Raw genomic sequence first — 14,894 nt, 5'->3', positions numbered from 1 at the left:
TAACTGAATAGGCAGAGAAGGATATATTATTTTTGCTCAAACATGAATTCATCAATTTTTTCTTTCTTGTCTTTACCCACTAAAAGCATGGCCCTGCTGTCATCTTCAGAGGCCTTGTCAGTTGTTACAGTCCTGGTTCAGTCTTTTTGTTGATGAAGGATTTTTTTTCTGGTTTCTTCTGCTTTTTTTAGATCGCTGTCTCCATCCAGGGCAAGGCTAGCAGAGACACTGAGAACTATGTTAGCAAGTGAGAAGAAGGTTTCTTCTGCCATGCAACATCCCTTGCAGTAAAAGATTGGCAGGGAAAAAAATCAAACACCTCTTATATCTTGCAAAAATCATGTAAAGACACGTGAGAGAGACATTTTAATATAGAGGACAAAGAAGTGGGTGGCACTTTGGAGTTTTCAGTTCCCTTCCTGGGAGCCGTTTACCTTGCTGTTATTATTAACATACTGAGCCCTGTCTCCTGCGTCAGAGTTTTGTGGCTCTTAGTTCGAGTACTGAGACTAGTGGCGTTTAAAATTTAACCATACCTTAAAGAAAGAGGAGTGGTTTCGGTTTGCAGCTAGAAATTTGAGTCTACATTTTGCTTTATATCTTTATAAGTATCTCTTAGAAAAGAAAGTTTTCATTTTTTAAAGTTTTGTATTTCAAGTGGGCTTATCTTTGTAGATTATGGCACCCCATTGTATTTGAGAAAAAGAAGTGGAGTATTCTAGAAAGACATCATCTCTTTTTCTTGTGGAATGGTCCTTGACCTGCATGCTGTGTGTTTGTCCCCTCTGTATCTAGCTTGGCAGCTAGTTTTTATTCATCTCTACTGCTGAGAAAAGGCAATAAAAACTTAAGAGAATTAATATCAAAGCAATATACCATACACAAAGACATGTGGGTCAGTTTGCACCTGGGATGTACCTGGCTAAAATTGCTTGGTTGGAGGCACAGTGGGCAAAGTAGCAGTACAAGATTTGTGTAGTCCCTGAAACAATAGTTTTTGGTCCAGAAAGGCTGCCCAAGCTCTCACCTGCTGATAGAGGTAATGCACTTCAATTTAGCTTCTTTTTATATTTTCTTGTCAGTTACCAGTTGGCCTGACATACCTTGTAAAAGCCAGCAGCACACTTGCTGTAGGACGTTAGGAAGTTTCTTGTCACTATTTTAGGTCTTCTGTAACCCTATGCCCTTTCCAGTTGTTTATCTGAACCTCATCCTCACCATTTACTCTTGTCCGCGCTCTGTATTGACAGTTGTTGGTGTGGTGCTTTGAAAATATTGGGGGTTTGCTGGGCATGGTGATACACCCCTGTAATGCTAGTGCTTGGGAGGCCAAGGCAGGACTGCTGTGAATTTGAGGCCAGCCTGGCCTACATAATAAGAATCTGTCTCAAAAAAAGAAAATACTGGAGGTGACAATGTGGACAAAATGTATACTCTCAAAAATATCATTTATATCAATTGCCACAAGATCCTTTGTACATGTTAGTATTGCTTCTTATTCTGCTAGTGATAGTGAAGATTATCTCTGATGCTAAAATTACTTATTTTTTCAGTTAAATTCCCTTAAAGATATATTCAAGTACAAATCAGTATGAGTTCTCCACTAGTCACACAAATTTTGTGCTTTATACACAGTACAGAAAAATTGAATGAAGCTAGTTCTATACAGGGGCTGGGGATTTTGCTCAGTGGTAGAACACTTGCCTAGCAATTGCAAGGCCCTGTGTTCAACCCACAGAACCAAAAAAAAATTTAATTTTTTAGAAACTAGTTCCATACCAAGATTTTATTATACAATTTTGACATAATCTTGAGCGCTCCAATTTAAGAGGTCTCTAAACTGACGGCCTTCAGTGTAGCAAATTCTAGTATCAAAACTGTTTTCCAAGGGGCTGGGGATTTAGCTCAGCTGCAAAAGCGCTTGCCTGGCAAGTGCAAGGTCGTGAGTTCGGTTCCTGGTACTGGAGAAAAAAACAAAAAAAAAAAAAAAAACTGTTTTCCAGAAGAGTGACAAAAATATTCCATTTTCAAAAAGTATTGTTTATTCCTTTCCACAACTGCTAAAGTAATTCTTCAAGAATCCTGAATAATTTATGATGAAGTTTATGATGTTTTAAAAAGGCTTACTACTGTCATCATGGGTTTTAAATGACAAATGAAATATGTAAAAAAAATTCTGAACTTCCCAGTGAGTACAGATTTGATTTAAAATAAGAATTATAAACCTAATATAAATGGTCAATTAAAGTACAATTTTACAAGTTTCATTCAATCTCACTGTAATCCCAAAATTGTGATTTAAGATTGATATACTAACACTACTTTAGCTTTCAGGTTATGTGTTATATAGTGTTTTGAAACTGCCTGAGAGAAAAAGGAAAAGCAATAGCTGACACGGACTGTGTTAATGTGTATAAACTAAAATGAAAAGTATAAGCTTTTTATTTTGTTCTGCATCTCATCATTCACAATTAACACCTAGCCTTCAATAACTAAGACAGAAATCTTCACATTCAGAAATACTAGCTAATTAAATACTTGAACCTGGTATCTCATTCCTCAGCCAATTAATATATGTGTTAAGATTAATGAAACCAGACTGTTACATGAATTTTTAATATCAAAGTGTGAAAACTTTAATAAAAGAGCAATTCAAATTTGAGGGCCCAAGTTGAATATTGTGGGTGGGAGGTTCTTTTGTGGATGAGCGTTAGCTACGTCATAAAGGACTGAAGCTGCTTCAAAATTCAGAAAGACTTCATTTCTAATATCATTTCCCTGGCAATGAAATATATATTGACAGAAACTCTTTCCCAGCCCACTGCAGATGAATTTGAGTAAAAATCTGTGATATTCAAACATTTCTTAGTAGCAAAATATAGTAGCCATAATAACTCAAATCTCTTGGTACTCTGAATGATCTATGAAAGAGACCTAGAAATACTAAGTAGAAATGCTAAAAAAAAAAAGTCTACCATAATTTCTAATGATAAAATTTAAGGGATTGTAAGATTTAAAAATACATATACATATATCTACTATGTATATATAGCCTCATAAAAACAATATGTGATAGGTACTATTAACTTCATAGTTTGCAGATGAAAAAGATAGAGCATGGAAAATTATGCCAGAAGCCACTCAGCAAGTGAAATTGAGGAGGCAGAATTCAAACTCAGTCAGTCACCTCTGGAACCTGTCTCTGGAGCCAATCATGTAAACTTCTGCTAATGAATAGTATATCAACACAGTACAGTACTTCCCATAAAAAAAATGGAACCTTAACATGAGCTTTTTATGTTGTCTCAGAGATTATTAGGAACAGAAACCATCTCCAGATATACTGAATGTCACTTTGCAAATAAATGCATAATTCTAAATGTATCAAAATTAAAACCACATTGAGCTAGCATTACATACCCGATAGAATGACTACAATCTAAAAGATGAACTAAATGATTGTAATTCAAGAGATAATACCAAATGTTGGCAAGAATATGAAGAAATTGGAAACCTTATGTATGGTTGATGTGAATACACAGTATACAGCCACTTTGGAAAGCAGTTTCACAGCTTGAAATTTAAACACAAACTCACTGACATTCCAACATTATTTGTAGGAATTTACCTTATAATAAATAAGAATCTAATTCCAAAACAATTTTGAAGTGGAAGTTCATAGCACTATAATGCATTGTAGCTAAAAATAAGAAATAATTCAAATATATATAAACTGGAATCAATTAATGCAGTATATCCATACCAGATAAAAATAAAGGCATATCAAGATATGACAAATGTATAGTCCAAAAAAAGATTTATTACCTGCCTAGGATGGGGTGGGGTGAGGGCAAAGATTAACTACAGTGGGCTCTAGTAATTTTTTGAGGTGATAGGAATGTTCTAAAACAGGATGGCGGTAAAAAAATAAAACAGGATGGGGGTGATAGATGTACAACTATAGTAATATGTTAAGTATCAGTGAAAAAAGTTAACAATATGATATGTGTTATACCTCAAAAAATTGGTAAAAATAAAATACATATCACTGAAATAATTCATTAAATCATAGAAGTATGGTTGTCAGAGGAGAAGTTATTTTAAAAAAACTTCTGTGCTTGTCCTATATTAGCAACCTTAATGATGGCATTTTGATTTTGAAATTTATTTGCAGTATTTGAGCATGAAAATGTTATTTCAATTTAAAGACATTCAGTCATACTTTTAATCTCCTAAGCGTTATCTAATATTTCCTAGGATTTATCTGCCCAAAGTGAATCACATTTTTATTAATATAGAGAAATGTCACTGTTTAGAAATTGACTCTTTGTAGAATCTTAGTGTTCTGCCCACAAGTTTCTCCCACTTATTTGTAGAGGTCCCCAGGACATAGACTGTCATACTCTACTCTTAAATTCAACACAGAATGACTATCATGTCCAGGACTGTGAAGACACAATGATGAAAATACCCCTACCCCCGGGATAGGGTAGCCATTCAGAGAGATACAAAACAGCATGGAACACTTCTAAAATGTTCACCTTCTGAAAGCTCTCAAAGGACAGGCCCAGGCATGACCATCGCTGCCAGTGCCTGTATAAAAATGTCTCTTCTTTGTTGTTCTACCAGACACCAGTGATGCTTTTATTAGTGGTACTAAGAGTATTCTGCAGGAGGACATTGCTGCTATTCTGAATATATTTTTCTCTATATTCTATTAAACATCTTCACTTGGGCTCTGAAACAGTATTGCTTGTGTTCTCAAACTCACAAGGCCCTTCATCAAAGCATTTCCTTCACTTTCTAACTGTAGATGATCTCTGTAACACACCAGACCAAGTCTTTCTGGTCACTGAGCAAATAGACATGAGGATCTATTTTTTTCTTCCCTCCTCATTTCCACCTACACACACTTACAACTATTACTTGTGAACTTACACATACAGATGTCTAGGGTAGGTGCCAGCAAAACAAACACATACACACACTTTTTTCTCAATAAACTGCTGTGAAATAACTAATCAATTAGCAGAGATGAAAGAAAATACCTTTATTTCTTAATTTTAACACTTATAAATATCAGTATTCATTAGAAAGAAGACTGCTTATTTGAGCACACTGTATATATGTGTTTTTGAGTCATTTATGTACAGCAAGATATCTTAACAAAAGTTAGTAGATGAATTTTGATGATTTGAATATTAAAATATGTCAGAATTTAATTATGGCAATTGTGATAGCAAAATGCTGTATCAACAGCAGACTTCCAGAAATGTTGTATTAGTGTTTTCCAAAAGCTTTTTTACTATATCTAAATAATAATGTCTTTCTTAATGCTTTCTTATATCTCTGAATATAAAACTAATTCATCCGTCTTACTGATTCAAACAGGAATATAAATGGCAGGAAGACATATCATGTTATAGCCTAATCTTGTAATTGCTTTAATAATGATAAATAGTATCTGCATAAGTGGGATGTGATTACTTTATCACCTACTACCAGAAGTATGTCAGGTTAGAGGCAGAAATCTAAGTTTGCATTCTTTTTATAAGCCTATAGTTACAAACTGTACAAGATTAGCTTCATTATAGTCTCTGATATACTGTCTTTCTTTCTCATACTCACACATAAATTCATACTACAAAATGTTATTGTGATACATCATTTAAAAATCATTCATTATAATTACACAGTTCAATGAATTTTAACAAGTGTTTATAGTCGTATCCACCACGAGCAAGATACAGAACATTTCCATTAACCCAGAATGTTTCCTCATGCTTTTCCCCTTAGCCCTGGCCTCTGGTAATCAGACCATCTACTTTCTTTAATTTAGCATAGATCTTTTGAGATTTTTCATCCTGTCACACCAATAAGTATCTTTTTCTTGTTGAATGATACTTCTTTCATCAGTGGATGGGCAGAATTGTTTCTATGTTGTTGACTATTATGAACAAAGCTACTATGAACATCTATGTAAAGATGTTTGCATGAACATGTATTTTTATTTTCTTTAACCAAATACCTTGCAATGATTACATAATAATCATGTATTTACATTTATAAGAAACTTTACAAAGTGGCTATAATAGGATTCATTCCTACCAACAATATCTGGCAGTTGTACCTGTTCTACACCTTTGCCAACACGTGGTATTGGTGTTTAAATCCATCCATTCTAGTCAGTGCTGTTTCATTTGTAATTTGTATTTTCCTGATGACAAATGATCTGGAGTAGATTTTCATTTGTTTCTTGATAATTTGCACTTTTTCTTTGGTGAAGTTTCTGCTGCAATATTGTACTCAATTTTTATTTATGTTGTTATCTTTTATATCTATTTATATATTCTGAATGCAAGTTCCTTTTTGTAAATAGTTTACATATACTTTCCCTCAGTCTGTGGTTTTCTTTTGTATAGGAGCCATGTTAATCTTCTCTGTATTACTAAAACTTTAGTATATGTGCTGCCAAAATGAGCACAAATTGTAAATTTTGATGAAATCAAAATTATCATTTTCTTATTCATCGTAAAAAACTTTGCCTAATCCAAGGTTATAAAAATTCTCTATGAAATTTTCTCTGTATTTTCTTCTGTAATTGTATGTTGTTTGTTTTCTTTTCTTTTCTTTTCTTTTAGTACTGGGAATTGAACCCACAGCATTTGCCAGCCATTTTTCTATTCTTTATTTTGAGACAGGGTCTCACTAAGTTGCCCAGGTTGGACTTGAGCTTGTGGTCCTTCTGCCTCAGCCCCGCAAAGTGCTGGGATTACTGATGTGCCCCACCATGCCTGGCCCTCTTCCATAATTTATATAGGGTTAGCTCTTAGGCTCAGGTCAGGGAACAATTTGACATTAACTTTTATATACAGTCTGATGTGAGAGCCAGTGTTCACTTATTCCATGTAGCTACTGAATCTTTCCACTGCAAATTGTTTAAATGACTAATTTCCTCTTACTGAATTAGTTTAGTACCTATTTTTTGAAAATAAGTTGACATAGATGTATAGGTCTATTTCTCAACTCTACTTTATTCCATTGATCCGTCTGTGCACTGATGGCAGTCTACTGCAACTTTGGTTGCTGTGGCATTATAGTAAATGAAGTTATACACTGTGAGATCTCCAGCTTTTTTAAAAAAAAGTGTTTCAAATTGTTTTAGCTTGTCTAGATTCTTTACAATTTCATATATATTTTTAATCATTTTTAGTTTTTACAAAAGAAAAGAGGTTCCCCTGAATCTTAATTGGAATCTCAATTAATCTTAATTGAATCTATAGATAAATCTGGAGAGACTTGACATTTTAAAAATAGTCCTCTGATCTGTGAAAAGAGTGCAATCTCTTTTAACAGTGTTTTGTAGTTTTCTGTGCACATGCTTTCTGTCAATATTATCTTAATGTATTTGAGGGTTTTATAATAATATAAATTTGTCTTTAAATTTCCAAAATTGTTCACACCATTATTCTTAGAAAGATACTAGAAGTAGCATCCAAAAAAAAAGTAGTATCAATTAAAAACCAAAAGAAAAAGTGATCCTAACTGGTAATTATTTCTAATGGAGAAGACGATGACTCTGGAATCATTGAATGAAACAAGCAATGCAAAGGAATTGTTATTGCTGACTACTTTTATGTCTAAGCATAGAAATTACTGTTTGTTTTGCAATGAACAACACCACAAACATTCCCAGAGACCTATGGAGAAGAAAAAGACCTAACTCTAGAATTAGGAGGCCTCCGTACTAATGCTGACAAATTATATAGTCCAAGAAAAATAAACCTTAAAAAATTTTCTTTCTTTTCATTGTTTATTGAACTAATATTTAGTGAACATTCAAAGAGCCAAACACTATGACAAGTACTATAAAGGGCCAAGGATTTAGCTCAGTGGCGCAGCACCTCCCTGGCAAGTGTAAGGTCCTGAGTTTGATTCCCGGTACCAAAAAGAAAATTGGAAGAATTAAAGTACATATGCATGATTCAAAATATAATCCCTGGTTACTGACAGGTAAAGTGAGACGAATAGGAGGTTTGATTTAGTGGCACACTAATAGAAATCTCAAGACCTGCAGCAGGTTTAAATTCCAGCTCTTATTATAATTTTTGAAAAGATTTTAAAATTACAAAATGCATGTGAATCAAGTTTTAATATACTGTATGGTGGGTAGATGAGGCAGTCCATTGTACCATTTCTTTCTCTCGATTCTCAAGCACAGTTTGGTAGTATAAGAACTCTGTAACATTAACAAATTTAATAAAAAGTAAATAATAAAAATATAACTCCACGATATACCCTTACAAAGGATAAAATAGTAATTTTTCAATGGTAAAAGCTGCCGGACACCAGCTGGACCAAATGATCAAAAGTGTCAGCAAGGGACTAACCCAGAGCAGGTGTCTCCTGATCTGATGAACCAGGATGAACTCAGTACCATGGTACTCCTACTGGAAGTGCATAACCTGAATCTTCTCAAGAGGAACCATCCATCAAACAAACTCAAATTGAGGGAAAACCTACAGAACTAGCCTGTATTTTTCATAAATGTCAATGTCATGAAATACAAAGACTCAGAAACTACTCCAGATGAGAAAGCTAAGAAATAACGACAATTGAATACCGTGCATGAACTCAGATTTGTGGGGAATAACTGTCATTATTGGAAAATTTAAAAAAAAAAGAAGAAGAAGAAGAAGAATCCTGCATACCCTCTCCTTCAGGGGTTATAATGAAGGCTTAAGTGAGAAACAGTTACATGAAATATTCTGGTAAAGTAAAATAAATTTAACATGCTACTGTTATTGTTATTATAACTATAGCAAGGGGAAAAATCCCACTTATAGGTTCTACAACTTTTTTTTTTGTTTGTTTGTTTCCTGTACCGGGGATCAAACTCACAACCTTGTGCTTGCCAGTCAGGCGCTGTGCCGCTGAGCTAAATCCCCAGCCCCTACAACTTTAATACAGAGCTATCACCAAAACAAAGAAGTAGCCCTCAAACAATTAAATGGATTGTAGCTAGAGAATCTGAAAAGTAAGCATTCCATGGCATACCAAAACTTTCTCTTGACTGACCCTGTAATTGTGTCATACAAACACCATCTAAATCCAGAAATGTAGATGAAGACCAATTTGACACTTTTTAACTCTATACGGAAAAGAACTGGTTTAAGATTTATGAATTTTTTCCTTCCAGATGAACAAGGTAGCCTTATTATTTCTATTGACAGGATATTTACTGTTAAAAAGTTTTGATTAAGCATGTGGCAAGCTTACAAATATGACATATGGACTGAGAATTCAGAAGTATACCTGAAGACATTATACAAAAGAATATCATAAAAATTCATTTCCCTGGTTTTAGATTGATACTCAAACAACAATACGTATGCTATTGGTCACTAAATCTTACAAACTGCCTGAAAAATACTCTTCGGGGTTTCCTATTTTTTTAGATTTGATTCTCATAAAGGCTTCTGGTGTCAGTTATTGGAAGAAGGTAAAACAAAATGCCTTGGAAAGAGTAAAGGAAGAAAATACCCTCCAATGGATTCTGATGTAAGTACAGTTTTAAAAATATAAATTAAATGTAAAAAACAATAATATCTACCTTATCTATTTTCTTAAAAAAAAATGATTGCAGGGGCTGGGGATTTAGCTCAGCAGCAAAGCGCCTGCCTGGCAAGTGCAAGGTTGTGAGTTCAGTTCCTGGTACCGGAGAAAAACCAAAAAAAAAAAAAAAAAGATTGCAATCAAGTTCAGCTTTCCTACAAATTAAAAGTAACATTTAAGGTTCTATACATGAAGGTTTTTTGTGTTGATTTTTCCAATTATGTACTAGTACTTGTCATTCAGGAAGAAAACAGTGGAATTTGACATTTTGAACCAGAACAAAAAGATATCTTGTTCAAAAAAAAACATATATATATATATATACATAAATATATTTACACAGAAATTTTAGGACTAAAAATGCTACCTGAAACCAAAGAAAGACATTATCTATAAGAAATAGGACTAAATAATTTCTAACTTTTTTCACTGTCAAATCATTATGTACTCTTAAGTGTAGCCAGAATAATATATTAATTACTGCTATAATGTACTAAGATTTGAGCTTTAATATGCTAATAAACTCAGAGAATTAACATATTTTCCAAATGCTAACATACTACCAGATAATTTAGGTTTTGAAGAATGGAAGCATACACATTGTGGTATCAGCATTTTATGTCTGTTCTGTTTCAGATAGTCACATGATGAACTTTAACGCTGTAGTTTTCTCAGTTGTTATATGCTATATTTTTACTTTAATGTTTATTTCACAAATTGCAAGGTTTATTCATATTTTTATTTAATAATCACTCAAGTTAGTAAATACTGTGGATATAAGAGTACAAGTAGATTATGATATATAATTTTTTATAACTCAGAAGTAAAAACATTTGGGATTTTTTCCCAACAATATTTAATATATTATGTTAAGTGACAATACTGAAGTAGCCTAAGAATCATCGGGTAATGCAAACTTACTAGAAAATTTTTATCTAACAAGACTTCGAGGACCATTTGTGATACCAGGCCTGATAGAGATAGGCCCTATACTCAACATGATCATATTTAAATTCTGTATGAGAGGCATGGGGAAGAGAAAGATTCTCTTGTTTTGGGAGAAGTTACATTCTGACAACTCCAGTTTTATTTGACTAATTTTTGAAATATTACTTTATACTATTATGTAAACAATCCTAGTGTAGCAAAAGAAATTAAAAGGCAATTTTATAGTATTTCAAGAAAGCAAGATAAAAATACATTATTTTTATATCAGAGCTATTTCCCCATATATTTATTAAAGCTAAACTGTTTAAAAGGTACTGAAGAATGAATTTCTTGTATGTCTAATATAGACATATTAAGAAACAGTACAAAATTTGTTGGTAGACACAGATAAGACAGAACCAATTTTTCAGGTTATCAAGTCTATCTCTCTCAGCAAGGTTATTGCATAATACATCTTGAGTTTATTTGAGGAAGTAAAGTGCCTCCAGAAAGGAGGCAAAAGTAAAGGACACTCCAAGAGGAAATAGAAATAGAAATATGTAGGGAAGATAGGAGTAAGCAGTATTCTCACCACACTGTTCACCTCTCCTTCTAGGAGGGAAAAGTTCCTTAGTTCTCTGCCTAAACACTATCAACAAAGCATATAGGATGTGCTACACAATTAATACAATTTTAATCCAATATGGTATACTTCATACTTGATTTTCTTGGTAGAGTGTTTTGTTTTTCTTTTTTCTTTTGTTTTCTAGAGACAGAGTCTCACTATGTAGTTCAGGCTGGCCTTGAACCCACTATGTAGCCCAGGCTGGCCCAGTACTTGCAGCAACCCTCCTGCCTCACCCTACTGACTAACTGGAATTATAGGCAGCCATGATTATGCCCTGATGATATGGTATATTTGATATTTAAACATAATCAAAGTCTATGAAATATACTGTAACAAACAAAATAAAATGTATTTCTATCTCTCCCTCCCCATTCAGAGCAGAGCATTTCTGTCAAGCTACTACAGAGATCACAACGTGGAACTCTCAAAGCTGCTGCACAAACTGGGGCAGCCTCTGCCATCCTGGCTGAGACAAGAGCTGCAGAAAGTGAGATAGCACTGAGAAAAAACTTCTTGAGAATTTATCTGCCATGTAATAACATACACCTTTTCCAAAGCTTCCAGAGCTACCGAAAGGCTGTCAAAAATATACCTCTTCAAGCAAGAAAAAGAACCAAGTTCCTTCCATATGCTGGCGTGTGGATGATTAGGGAAAGAAAAAATACCTGTTATAAGCCTTGAGGCCTGTGGCCTTCCTCATCAACCACAGCTGTCTGTGGGATGCTGTAGATTACTGTGCACTCATGTGGAAGTCAATAGCAATCAACGTACATAACAAACACAAATGCAAAATGTTCCATGTCATAGTAATATTTACACTTTTGTATATCAACTAAGATTACGTCTCTGTACATTTTTAGACCACTGTTTGCCTGTACGTATTTTTATTATTTGATTTTATAAAGTGTCCAACAAACAAAAACCAAAATAAACACCACAATATAACATATAGTTCCAAAAACATAACATTCATGAAAAATGCTTGCCAACATTTCACTTCACTGAAGTATTTAGAAAAAATGTAAATTATAATTTGTGTTAGACCAGACAGAGGAAAAGTTATATTTGAGCTTTATCTGTATCAAAAAAGATAAGTGCTAAAAAATTGATTTTTTCACATATATAATCTAGTACATTTGTGTAAAAAATGACTAAAGTTTCCATCATAATGTAACTGTTATATTGAAATGTATATATATAGTAAACCTGTCAGATGGTAAATAGAAACACACTGAGTATATCAAAACAGTAAATAATAATGTAAGTGTACTGATTAAATGTTCTAAAAGAGAGAAATGTTAGAGATCTCGATCTCAAGATATACTGTTGAGAATTGTATGCCCACTTGTGGTAAGCTATAAATCTACTGCAAAAGTCCTCTCTAGTTCTGCCAAAATGTATTCATGGAGTCTGAAGTATGTATCATCTCCAGAAAGAGATTAACTTTTAAATATAAATGACCTTTTTTTATGTTCCCCAGAATAAAACTTACTAACTGAAAACTAAGAACAGTTTCCCTAGATGATGTGTTTAGGCTATTCACATTTAAATTATTGAAAAACCACATTTTCCCACATGTTCAAATAAAATTGTATAAAGTATAGGTTTATAACAAAAAGTTAATATATGACTTGTTTCCAGTATTTGAAATGATACTTTTGTACAAAGCAGTGAAAAATAAGCAGGATAAATTCTCATATTTTGACAATATTTCATACATCATTCTCATGGAAGGTAATAGAATACAGTTAAATTTCCTGATTATCTACTAAATTAAATGCAGGACGTATAAAAATTAGCAAAGCATGGTTCTCAAAATATATTTACATTTATATTTTAAATGATATATATGACTAATAAAGTGTTCAAAAAAAGAAAATAAGTCATACTTATTTTCCTGTGTTACTATTTAATTTTAAATGTACTTTACACATGTATAAAATTTAAGTAGCAAGTAAATTCCATGCTATTGTTACCTAGCATTTATAATATAGAACTAAAGGAATGATTAGGAAAAAAGGTATGCAAGGAAAAGCTATAGCTTAATATTTCCATTGTCATTATAATATGTGAAATTAAACTCTATCAATTATTTACTAATTAGAAGAGAAGCTGTGATATCCTTCTACTTACTATAAATGTTTTAGTGTACTTTGTAATTATTAATCAAGTTTTTTAAAGTTTTATGTACCCAAAGAATACACTAATTTTTAAAACAAATGTCACAAAGAATTGAGAAAAAAAATTTTTAAACCCCTGACTAAAAACCATAATCAAAATCATTCGGGCAAATGTAGTAGACTCAACTTTCACGCTTACTACTGTCTCTTTTGAGGCAGCACAAGCCAAACATGTTAAGATAATCATTCATCTTTATTAATTTAAGAAAACAAGTCTGGCCCTGCAAAGGTCAGATTAGAACAACAGTAGACAGCAGCAGTGTTTCTGCTGATACAGGAAAAAAGAAAATGATAACTGATCTATATACGCTTCAAGGTAAGATATACATTTGAGCTTTTAAATAAAACTGCTGATGGCATCTTTTGTGTAGTTAAATTGAGTTAACTGTGCTCATCCTTTAAAGTAAATGTTAAAAATATACTCAGTGTTTATATAATGAATGGAGAGAAAAAGACAGTACCAAAATTTACTCATTCACAAGTTCATCTTTAGTGCTATGAAAAGCAACAAAATCTTTGACAGGATTTTTGATCACTTAATATGTCTTGGAGATAGCATAAAATTCTAGAGGTCATGCATACTTTTTATACTATACTTTATCTGATTATTATGCTATTCTGAAAGTAACAAAATATACCTGAGAAAAGAATGACAAATAATGTGACTTAAAACTAGCTTTGTATAGAATTCCCTTTTTCATTGCTTAAAATATGAAACTTCCTCAGGAAGAAATGAAATGGTTATTTCAATGTTTATAGTTATAATATTCTTGTCATTCACATTGAATGAAAATTACTGGAAAGATTTTTTTCTCTGAGTTTTTTAAAAGAACAAATCTGGATATACTTCTAATAGTGGCATGGTACCTCATATGTATAACAATAAACTCTGATAAGAAAATGAAGGTTTTGGGCCTGCTAATTTTAGATAATGAGATATTTGATCGTTTTGCCTTGGGGCAGTGGAAAGTTGTTACAGAAAATAGATACCACAAGCATAATTTTAAATGGAGGATGGATGAAAAGCTTTCAAGTAGGAAAGAAGTAAGTTCTTTTAATTTCATTTAAACTTTCAAAGATCTCTCTAATGTTAGATGTTTTGGGGTTTGTTTTGTTTTGTTTTTGTTTTTTAGTTCTAACAGATATAAAGCAGCGCCTATACCCGTGGAGCCCTAGAATAAGAGATAGAGAACCACATAACTGTTGCTTAACAGGCTTGAAAACTTGGATGGTTGTAGAACTTCTGACTCCCAATACTCTGTTCTGCTCCCCACAAATGGGGCACTTTTGAAGCCTTAAAAGTGGTTATCTATCTTTACAAAAATCTAGGAAGCAATCTCTACAAAAAAAGGAGGGGGCATCTTCATTCTCCACAAACTTTCTTTTCTGTATTCCAAGCCTTCCCTTCATTGACATCAAATTTTCTTATGCTGCAACCCATCTTGTCTTGGTTCATCAAGTGAATTTCCCATAGGCTTGTGTCCCACACACATTGCTCCTATCTAGAATATATCTTACTCTCAGTTTTCTTTCCAAAATGTTAT

General features: G+C 33.0%; 1 protein-coding gene across 5 annotated transcripts in view; it reads left to right on the top strand.

Moving 5' to 3' along the window:
• The window catches only part of Ndst3 (N-deacetylase/N-sulfotransferase (heparan glucosaminyl) 3), a 182,061-nt gene extending 167,825 nt beyond the window's left edge, over positions 1–14,236 (top strand). For all 5 annotated transcript variants that reach the window (XM_005386807.2, XM_005386806.2, XM_013515341.1 and 2 more), the window contains 2 exons: positions 9,459–9,561; positions 11,547–14,236. In XM_005386807.2, the coding sequence (XP_005386864.1) occupies positions 9,459–9,561; positions 11,547–11,666 (223 nt within the window). In that variant the 3' untranslated portion in view covers positions 11,667–14,236. The remainder of the gene's footprint in view (positions 1–9,458; positions 9,562–11,546) is intronic.
• Positions 14,237–14,894: the final 658 nt, after the last annotated feature.

Source organism: Chinchilla lanigera, unplaced genomic scaffold (genome assembly GCF_000276665.1).
Source record: "Chinchilla lanigera isolate Chin_1 unplaced genomic scaffold, ChiLan1.0 scaffold00027, whole genome shotgun sequence".
Classification (NCBI taxonomy): domain Eukaryota; kingdom Metazoa; phylum Chordata; class Mammalia; order Rodentia; family Chinchillidae; genus Chinchilla; species Chinchilla lanigera.
The sequence above is the reverse complement of the archived record's forward strand: the minus strand, read 5'-3'. Positions and strand labels throughout refer to the sequence as shown.